At 38.6% G+C, this 11,409-nt stretch overlaps 1 protein-coding gene across 3 annotated transcripts in view; it reads left to right on the forward strand.

Annotated features, from left to right (window-relative positions):
* Positions 1-9,757, forward strand: part of LOC128651694 (uncharacterized) — a 29,577-nt gene extending 19,820 nt beyond the window's left edge. For all 3 annotated transcript variants that reach the window (XM_053704680.1, XM_053704682.1, XM_053704683.1), the window contains exon 2: positions 8,085-9,757. In XM_053704680.1, the coding sequence (XP_053560655.1) occupies positions 8,365-9,252 (888 nt within the window). In that variant the 5' untranslated portion in view covers positions 8,085-8,364 and the 3' untranslated portion in view covers positions 9,253-9,757. The remainder of the gene's footprint in view (positions 1-8,084) is intronic.
* The last annotated feature ends 1,652 nt before the right edge of the window (positions 9,758-11,409 follow it).

The following is an 11,409-nucleotide window of genomic DNA, read 5'->3' on the forward strand; positions in this document are numbered from 1 at the left end:
GTTTAGAAAAGGGTTTATCCGCTAGTTCCTTAAAGGGACAGATTTCAGCTCTGTCCATTCTTTTACACAAACGTCTGTCAGAAGTTCCGGACGTTCAAGCTTTTTGTCAGGCTTTAGCTAGGATCAAGCCTGTGTTTAAAACTGTTGCTCCACCATGGAGTTTGAACTTAGTTCTTAATGTTTTACAGGGGGTTCCGTTTGAACCCCTTCATTCCATTGATATCAAGTTGTTATCTTGGAAAGTTCTGTTTTTAATGGCGATTTCCTCGGCTCGAAGAGTCTCTGAGTTATCGGCCTTACATTGTGATTCTCCTTATCTGATTTTTCATTCAGACAAGGTAGTTCTGCGTACTAAACCTGGGTTCCTACCTAAGGTGGTCACTAACAGGAATATCAATCAAGAGATTGTGGTTCTATCTTTGTGTCCTAATCCTTCTTCGAAAAAGGAACGTCTGCTACACAATCTAGATGTAGTCCGTGCCCTGAAATTTTATCTACAGGCAACTAAGGATTTTCGACAAACGTCTTCCCTGTTTGTTGTTTATTCTGGTCAGAGGAGAGGTCAAAAAGCTTCGGCTACCTCTCTCTCCTTTTGGCTTCGTAGCATAATACGGTTAGCCTATGAGACTGCTGGACAGCAGCCTCCTGAAAGAATTACAGCACATTCTACTAGAGCTGTGGCTTCCACTTGGGCCTTTAAGAATGAGGCTTCTGTTGAACAGATTTGCAAGGCTGCAACTTGGTCTTCTCTTCATACTTTTTCCAAATTTTACAAATTTGACACTTTTGCTTCTTCGGAGGCTGTTTTTGGGAGAAAGGTTCTTCAGGCAGTGGTTCCTTCCGTATAAAGAGCCTGCCTGTCCCTCCCGTCATCCGTGTACTTTAGCTTTGGTATTGGTATCCCATAAGTAATGGATGATCCGTGGACTGGATACACTTAACAAGAGAAAACATAATTTATGCTTACCTGATAAATTTATTTCTCTTGTAGTGTATCCAGTCCACGGCCCGCCCTGTCACTTTAAGGCAGGTAATTTTTCCATTAAACTACAGTCACCACTGCACCCTATGGTTTTCCTTTCTCTGCATGTTTTCGGTCGAATGACTGGTAATGGCAGTTAGGGGAGGAGCTATATAGCAGCTCTGCTGGGTGAATCCTCTTGCACTTTCTGTTGGGGAGGAGTTAATATCCCATAAGTAATGGATGATCCGTGGACTGGATACACTACAAGAGAAATAAATTTATCAGGTAAGCATAAATTATGTTTTATTAACTCCTAATCTGCCACCCCCAACGTCGCTGCAACTATATTAAATTTACTAACCCGTAAACCTGTCTAACCCTAACACCCCCCTAACTTAAATATAATTTAAATTAAACGAAATACATTTACCATAATTAAATAAATTAATCCTATTTAAAACGAAATACTTACCGATAAAATAAACCTTAAGCTAGCTACAATATAACTAATAGTTACATTGTAGCTATCTTAGGATTTATATTTATTTTACAGGCAACTTTGAATTTATTTTAGCTAGGTAGAATAGTTATTAAATAGTTATTAACTATTTAATACCTTCCTAGTTAAAATAAAGACAAATATACCTGTAAAATAAATCCTAACCTAAGTTAGGGACTTCGTTTGAAGAGGATGGCTCCACGTCGGCTGGATTGAAGATGGACCCGCTCCGGATGGATGAAGATAGAAGATGCCGTCTGGATGAAGACTTCTGCCGCTTGGAGGACCTCTTCTACCCGGATCGGATGAAGACTTCTGCCCCTCTGGAGGTCCACTTGTGCCTGGCTGGGTGAAGACGTCTCAAGGTAGGGTGATCTTCAAGGGGTTAGTGTTAGGTTTTTTAAGGGGGATTGGGGGGGGGTTTAGAGTAGGGTTGGGTGTGTGGGTGGTGGGTTGTAATATTGGGGGGGTATTGTCTTTTTTTTTTCTTCAGGTAAAAGAGCTGATTACTTTGGGGCAATGCCTCGCAAAAGGCCCTTTTAAGGGCTATTTGTAATTTAGTATAGGGTAGGGAATTTTATTATTTTGGGGGGCTTTTTTATTTTGTTAGGGGGATTAGAGTAGGTGTAATTAGTTTAAAAAAATTGTAATTCTTTTTTTATTTTCTGTAATTTAGTGTTTGTTTTTTTCGTACTTTAGTTTATTGAATTTAATTGTAGGTAGTTTAGGTAATTTATTTAATGATAGTGTAGTGTTAGGTGTAATTGTAACTTAGGTTAGGATTTATTTTACAGGTATATTTGTCTTTATTTTAACTAGGAAGTTATTAAATAGTTAATAACTATTTAATAACTATTGTACCTAGTTAAAATAAATACAAAGTTGCCTGTAAAATAAATATAAACCCTAAGCTAGCTACAATGTAACTATTAGTTATATTGTAGCTAGCTTAGGGTTTATTTTACCGGTAAGTATTTAGTTTTAAATAGGAATAATTTATTTAATTGTAGTTATTTTATTTAGGTTATTTTAAATTATATTTGTTAGGGGGGATTAGGGTTATGTTTAGACTTAGGTTTAGGGGTTAATACCTTTAATATAGTAGCAGCGACGTTGGGGGTGGCAGATTAGGGGGTTAATAAATGTAGGTAGGTGTTGGCCATGTTAGGGATGGCAGATTAGGGGTTAATAAAATGTCACTAGTGTTTGCGAGGCGGGAGTGTGGTGGTTTAGGGGTTAATATATTTATTAAAGTGGCGGCGATGTCCGATCGGCAGATTAGGGGTTAATATATTTATTAAAGTGTTTCCGATGTGGGGGGGGGGCTCGGTTTAGGGGTTAATAGGTAGTTTATGGGTTTTAGTGTACTTTTTAGCACTTTAGTTAAGAGTTTTATGTTACGGCGTTAGCCCATAAAACTCTTAACTACTCACTTTTAAATGTGGTAGAAGTCTTGACAGGAGAGGGTCTACCGCTCACTTCTTCCAAGACTCGTAATACCAGCGTTAGGCAAATCCCATTAAAAAGATAGGATACGCAATTGATGTAAGGGGATTTGCGGTATGCTCGAGTCGCAAATTTGGCTAAGACGCCTAAAAATTACCCGATACTCCATCTAAAACTGCGCAACGTAATTATGCTATTCAAAAGTCATATATAAACCCATGCGCAGATGCCATTTTCTTTAGTGTGTTTGGATGGTTCGTTGAGCTACAGCACACTGCAGTGAGTTTAGGATTAGTAAGAGTAGTGAGAGAGGCGCAGCATAATAGTTAGTTAAGTCAGATTGTTGTTTGGGTAAGCTTGTATATTTACTTACACTTATTTTCACATATTGCATACATACATATACAAAATACACAACACTTTTTTTTTTTTAACACCTCACACATTTTATTTCAATTTTACAATGTGATAGGCTGAGTGTTTGGTTGTGATTGTGTGTGATTGAACTGGGAGGGAGTGTGTGTAGTGTGAGGATGGTAAGGAGGAGGGGAGAGGAGTATTGTAGCGGACAGGAGGAGCAGCGGGGTCCCCGTCAGGGAGTAAGTGGAGTGGGGAGAGGGAGAGCTAGAAGGGATGATGGGAGGGGAGATGCCTGAGAGCCTCAGAGACCAGGCACTTCAAGGAGAGGGACAGAGGGTGCACATGGGGACAGAAGGGGGAAGGAGGGAGAGGATAGGGAGGAACCCACACCAGGAACATCCCAGGGAGGAAGCCAGGTAGCCACAGAAGAGGGATCATGAGATGCCCAAATTTCTCATTTGATGAGAGTGTTGCGCTAGTCCAAGCCATCATGGACAACCACAGTGCCCTCTTTGGCCAGGAGAAGGGCAGAGGCGTTGCCCGAAGGCGTAAGGAAGCATGGTCAGCGGTAGAGGAGGCTGTAAACAGTGTGGCCCCGCAGAGGAGGACTGTCGAGGGACTTAAAAAAAGATGGAATTATTGCAAGAGGCGGGTGAAAGAGAAGATGGGCCAGGAAGCCATGCACCAGAGGGGAACAGGCGGTGGTCCACCCTTGGAAGCAGAATACAACGTATGGCAGGAGATGATACGCAACTCTCTGAGTATCACAGCAGTCCGTGGACTTCCAGGGGCTCGTGACTCAGGGGTTGCAACCACAGCACCTCATGCTGGTGAGTAACATCCCACACACACAAGTATGATATGTATTTGAGATATTTATGTGTAGTGTGATAGGAGCGCCTAAAGGTGGATTCCTGCTGCTAAAAAAGTTCTTCCCTCAAAGAGAACTAAATGGTGGATAAGAAGAAAAAATGGGGTTTATTTAGCAGCGCTAAAAAAAGCTAGGAAATGATGATACCAATCTAATTTATGTTTTATACAATCTAGTTTATTTAAAAATTCTTATAACACATAAAAACAACAGCAAATGCTTTTCCTAATTAATAAAGGGACGTCTCCCTTATACAACACTTATAAAAACAGACTAGAACCATATAATCCTAGAATTCCAGGTATAAAGGAATTAATTCTATAGATAACATATGGCAAGCAACAAATTTCTAAGATAAATGGTGAATTGAATATTTAAAAGGCACAAATGTATCAATCCTAACAGCTTTACAGTTCTTCAGTAACAAATACAGTTATAAAGTTACACAGTTACTTTCCTTGGACATATAATTGGCTCAGGTGTGCTGGATAGTTAAAAAGGCAAAAAACAGCCAATATTCTGATTTAGGTGCCAAAGCAATCGTGGTTAATGGAAATGGTTAATTTAACAGATGAATACCTTGATGTCTTTAAAGTTCAGTTTGCGTGTTTTAAAAAACGTAGTGCAAATTAGTGTACCTTAATCTATCCTGGTTGCAACCGCTGATATTCTTCACTGTGAGGGATTCACAGACTGTTTGTTCCTGGTGCTTCTGATAAGTCACCTGACCTTCTCTTTGATTCAGAGGTCAGGGGTGATGATCCGTTCTGGTGATGTAGTTATCCTTTTTTTGTTTTCCTTTCTTCTTATAGCCCAAATATTGTTTTCATCTGGGTTCCCTCAGACTTCTTAAGGTTTGAAGAAATCTTTGGTCAGTGTTTAGCAGTAACACCGTATTCCCTTAAGTTACCAAAGGTAGATTTTAACTTGCAGGGTCAGGAGAAAAGTTTAAAGTTGCAGGGTCACACAGCTTTGTGACAGTAGTAAATGAAGTTTAGTAGAGTGTAGCAGGTCCCATTCAACGCGTTTCACCCTTCTGGGCTTTATCAAGAATGCTTATCCTGCTAGCTTCTGGCTTTTTAAAGGTATGAATGTGTTTTGATTGGTTCCTTCATTTCCTTTAGATTTCTATCAACACCTGTGTGGCTTCCAATGTAAAGGTGGACTTTATTTAAGTTGGTAATGATTGTTTCTGTGTTGTTATTTAGTTACATGATACACAAGGAAGAGAACTTATCATTTCTGCTTTATTAGCATTCACACAATTCAACTTATATATTTCAATTCTAAAGTGCCTTTATTAGATAATATACATTTAGATCGTGCAAACTTAAAATTACCTAAACTGAAACGAAAATATAAGAATCAGAATTATCATTCCCATATCTAGAATTATTGTAAGTGGGTACAAATTAACGATATATACATATTCCTTTTCAACAAAGGATAGTAAGTTCAACAATTTATAAATTTTTAACAATTTAAAAATGGACGAAACGAAAATATAAGAATCAGAATCATCATTCCCATATCTAGAATTATTGTTAGTGGGTAAAAATTAACGATATATACATATTCCTTTTCAACAAAGGATAGTAAGTTCAACAATTTATAAATTTGTAACAATTTAAAAATGGACGAAACGAAAATATAAGAATCAGAATCATCATTCCCATATCTAGAATTATTGTTAGTGGGTAAAAATTAACGATATATACATATTCCTTTTCAACAAAGGATAGTAAGTTCAACAATTTATAAATTTGTAACAATTTAAAAATGGATGTACAATTAAATCAGAAATTATCAATCCCATAACTAGAGTTATTGCTAGTGGGTAAAAATATGGCTTATTCAATTAATTTATTGATTTTAGGGGGATAAAAATTCCTTTTTAATTACTAGAAAAACGAATTTATATAGGGCTTGTACTGTCTTTGCCCAAGGTAAATTGAAATGTTATTGCTTATTTAATGTATGTGAGTATTTTCTATATAAGTGGCTGATTTAGCCTGGAAAATGTTCGCATATTGTAAGAGACTTTTATAAGAAGGGGGAAATGTCTATCTCAGAGTTCAAGCCTCCAGGTTGGAGGGTATTCATTAGGTATATAATTTCAGCTTCTGCCTTTAGGAGTTTATTTTCCCAGTTTCCCCCTCTCCAGTCGGGGTGAACTTTTTTAATTCCCCAATATTTAAAATCTTTAAGGTTGTTGTTGTGTACTTCCCTAAAGTGGCGATAGATATAAGGGTCAAGGTTACCCCTATCTATGCAAGAGAGGTGCTCCCTTATCCTTTCACGGAGCATTCTGGTTGTTTCTCCTATGTAAATTTTTTTACATGAACATTGAATGGCGTAAATAACGCCTTTATCTTGACATCTAATTGTGTCTCTTATTTTGAAAGTAAAGTTTCCACTTTTTGATTTTAAAATCTTTTGTTTACTACTAAATTTACAGGCCCAGCATCTAAAACAGGGGAAAAAACCATTTAAAGGATTTCCGTCTAGGCACCTTTGAGTGTCTTTCTTCTTTATGCTTTTCAATTGACTGGGAGCTAGTAGGCTCTTTAAATTCTGTGCTTTCCTATATATTATTTTTGGGTTTTCCCCCACTTTTCCCCCACTTTTCCCCCTATGATGGGATCAGTTTGTACTAAGTGCCAATGTTTTTTTAAAACTCTTTGGATGTTTAGGTTGTCATGACTGAACTCAGTTATAAAGGGCACATTAATTTCATCTCGATTTTCTTTGATATCTTTTGTTTTATATTCTAAGAGGTCGCTCCTTACTTTCTTATCTACCTCTTGTTTAGCTTCATTGATTACTTCTGGACTATATTCTCTTTCTAAGAATTTCCTTTCTAAAATCTTTATTTGATCCTGATAATCTGTCATTCTTGAGCAATTCCGTTTAATTCTTAAATATTGCCCTTTAGGGACATTGTCTTTCCACTTTTTCATGTGGCAGCTGTTATAATGGATTAGATTATTGGCATCCACCTTTTTAAAATGTGTTTTGGTTATTAATTGGTTTTCTACAATTTCGATATCTAAGTCCAAGAAGGTGATTTGGCTTTTGCTATAGTTACTGGTAAAGGATAGTCCCATTTCATTTTTATTCATATCTGTCAGAATAGTGTTTAGATCAGTTTCACTACCCCCCCATATAAAGAACAGGTCATCTATGTATCTGCTATAGAGCACAAGATCCGCGCCCAGACTATGCCTAGGGAAGAAACCTTCCTCCCAATATCCCATAAAGAGATTGGCATAGCTGGGCGCGAATCTTGTGCCCATAGCTGTTCCCTTCTTTTGAATGTTTCTATGTGTTATAAGAATTTTTAAATAAACTAGATTGTATAAAACATAAATTAGATTGGTATCATCATTTCCTAGCTTTTTTTAGCGCTGCTAAATAAACCCCATTTTTTCTTCTTATGTATTTGAGATATAACATCCTTTAATGTCACACATTCATGTACACAATGAGGAGCATGGTATTTGGCCTACTAACAAAAACATCTACAATTAGGTTTGACATTAATGCTACTTAACACAATGCAATTCATGATATGAGGTAGAATAGTGCAATACTAATATGTCTCAGAGTAGCACAGGCCACAAGCCACATGTTGATTTTCCAGTAAATGGACACTATAGCCATTACAATAATTTTAGCTCAGAAAGCAGGTTCTGTGCCTACATCAGGCTAAAGTAAATTGTGTGACCATAGTGTCACTTAAAGAACACATTTTCTCCATCACTGACATGTACACATAACTCTTGTATGAAAACATACCTGTATACTGTGCAGATTAAAATCCCTCATAGAGAGTTTGACATGATAATGAGTATTGTCCCTAGCATGTATCAATGTATATTGTATGCCCACATGGACATCTATATGACTGTACTAATCCCTATCATCATTTGACTCCTCCTCAGAACCTCCTGTCACCAAGCTGCAAACTGGCATGCCGCCACCTCCACCACCACCACCAGTCACAGCCATGCAGTCACCTCCACCACCAGTTACAGCCATGCATCCACCTCCACCACCAGTCTTCAGGCAGCAACATGGACATTATGCTCCCAGGCATCATCAGGGTTGGATTGCCTCTGTTGAGGACACAGAAGTGATGCCACCACCATTGGCATACGACCCATGGCAAGATACCTGGCCTGAGGAACATCCTTTTGGCTTTGAGGGGGAGCCAAGTCAGCCATGAAGTGTCAATGTCTTTACCCCCCCCCCCCCCCAACACAATATCAGGACAGTCATGGCTTTTCCACACTGGGGATGCCGCAAGGTATGCAAAGTGGACAGGCTGAGTGGTCACACACTAGTCATCAATGGGACTACCAATCCAGCATGAGAGCTCCACCATCTGCTTCCCTTGGGAGAGCTCCACCATCCGCTTCCCTTGGGAGAGCTCCATCATCCGCTTCCCTTGGGAGAGCTCCACCATCCTCAGATGAGCATATAGCTGAGGTTGTCCCTGAAGCACCAGCAGCTGAGGTTGTCCCTGAAGCACCAGCAGCTGAGGTTGTCCCTGAAGCACCAGCAGCTGAAGTTATCCATGAAGCACCAGCAACTGAAGTTATCCATGAAGCAGATGCAGCTGAAGTTGTCCAAGATGCACCAGCAGATAGAGCAGAACCTGCACCTAGAATCACTGCTGCTCAAGAGCCTGTAGATCCACTGTATTCTCCCCTGGGAGAGGAATACATTTCACTCCAGAGGAGGCTGATAACAAGCTGCAAAAGCATTCAAAGAGGCCAACAGAGGTTTCATAGGAGCCAAGAGAGGCTACTCAAGCGTAGCATCGAGCTGCAGAGGGACATTGCAGCCTCATTAAATGGAATTGTCCAAAATCAGTCTCAGATGATGAGAATCCAGTCTGATATGCAGATGGACAATAGATGGCGGGAACAAAACCAACTCTTGGGTGTGTTGGTTGAGCACTTCACACACCAGCAGGACACTGCCTCCAGCCTTTCATCTGTGGCCAGCACTCCAGCAGAATCATCTGAAGCTTCCCAAACCAGGAGAACCAGGAAATCCACTCCAGTCACCTCTGCCCCCTCATCCAAGAAGCCGGAAAAAAAATAATAGTCTTATAGTTCACCATAAATCTTGTCCTCTGTTTTTTACCATATAATTGTCATCCACATCCATGTGAGGGGTATTTTAGTACACTAATATTGTTAAAACATAAAATAAGGCCTGTGGGGAAATGGCCCAAAAAAGGTAATATTATCCTGTTTCTAACATATTCTTGTACTATAACTCCCATCCACAATAGTTGTTTCTTAAGGGTACATATAGTAATATTCACTTGTAAGATGTAAATCAATGTATCTCACATCCAATATAAATTGACCCATTGGTATATATAGTAGTGATGTTACTGATAGGGTGGGCATTATCAGGTGTTTTAAGTCTGCAGGTAAGAGGTTGTGGTGTGTGTGATTGGTTTAACACAATTGCAAAGAGGCAGCCTTCAAGAAGGTGTTATAAATGATCATATGAGCCATCCTAGGTTTTGCTTTCAACTAAGAATACCAAGAGAACAAAGCAAGTGTTCAAATTAAACATGGCCTATTTAAAAGAAAAAGGTTTTCTTTGGAGTTGACTGTTCCTTTATATATTTTGGCATCAGTGCCAAGCTGTGTTAGCATTAGAATATATTACACTCCAGTGGGTTCTAAAGAGATGAAGGTAATCCAATTGAAAGTAAATAAGCAAGTATATGTCCACAATGTGATAAAGTACCTACAAGCTCAATCCATTTGACTATTTCAAATACACAAATAAACCTTAAAAAAGAAATATCATAGTATACTGTCCCTTTAACCTTGAGATGCCGCTTAAATGTATGTGTTTGTTAAGGCTTCCAGGGAGTTACGTTGTTTTTTTAGTTAGTGCAAGGGCTCCTATGCCTGCAATTTGTGGCGAGATGAGAATGGAGTAGATTTTCTGAAATCTGCACGCGTAAGTCCTTACGCTGTATATTGGATACCAAACTGCGCGTGTTTTGTATGTCAGTCTATGGGTAAAAATAATACGGGCGAAGGCAGAAATATACGCACGTAAGTTGTATGCTACGCCGTATATGTGATACTAAACCCGCGCAAAATTTGGCGTCGCCGGCTTTTGCGGGCGACGCTGCATATCGGATCAGGCCCAATATATTTATATAGTAAACAAACTATACCAATCAACATTGTTATTTAGGTATTTTATTTATTTTGTTTTTAATAAGCTGCTTTAATTGTTTACAATTTGATTGAGCAATACATTTGAGAAAAGGACTGGTTCTATTTCATAATTCCTCATCTTGGTATGTGTTTGCACATTCAGTACCATTGCTAGATAGAACTGGCTCAGCTCAACTATTTAATTCATATTAGTAAACAAAAATGGTTTCATTTTCAGCTTTGTTGACAGATTGTGGCACGATTGGCTTGGTTAAAGGATAAGCAGTAAAACTTCACAGCTAGAAGGACATCACGGATTATACCAACAAATAAAAGCAAGAAGTATCTGTAGCACTTTTGTATTAATGACAAAGCACTTACAGAAAACAAGATAGACTTAGCTAAATAATTCATGCAATAATTTTTTTTTTATATTTGCATGATATGCTTAGCTTGTGTAAAGGCAGCAAATTGCAGGTTGCAAAATGCAAAAATAAACTTCCTATCTACGGTTTGATTTAGTCTGGATCCTGCACAGACTGTAATGTGAGCTTTAGGTAGGAGATCACTCATCCTAGTCCACCAGTCAATAATTGTACTCATCAAGGCAAGGTCCTGTGACTGCCATTCTTTTTAAGACTTGTGACTTCAATCACACACCACATGATTTGCAGTTTTAGATCCACATAATTTAATCTGGTGCGATACCTTCAACAGTGGTCCATACATGCTGAGGTGTGAAGGTGAAATGCTTTCATCTTCAAATGTGATAATATGTTGGTTCTCTAACTTATCTTTTTATTTGCCTTCCTGCCATCCAAGGTAAGTTAAATGGAAAGTCTACTTGAACATTTTTTTTTTTTTTTAATTAATTTTTATTCAGTTTTAGAACGTTAGGTAACACTTGGGGACACGCAGGACCCCTGTTCAAACATAAACAGACAAAAAAGAACGGACACGCAGGTCCAAATGCAATAACTGTCAAAACATTGATACAGCCTTAGTAAATTGCAGGGATTTGTGGTGAAAATAATTCACCAAGATTGAACCCTAGTGTGGGCTCAGAAAA

Source organism: Bombina bombina, chromosome 3, assembly GCF_027579735.1.
Source record: "Bombina bombina isolate aBomBom1 chromosome 3, aBomBom1.pri, whole genome shotgun sequence".
Lineage (NCBI taxonomy): Eukaryota > Metazoa > Chordata > Amphibia > Anura > Bombinatoridae > Bombina > Bombina bombina.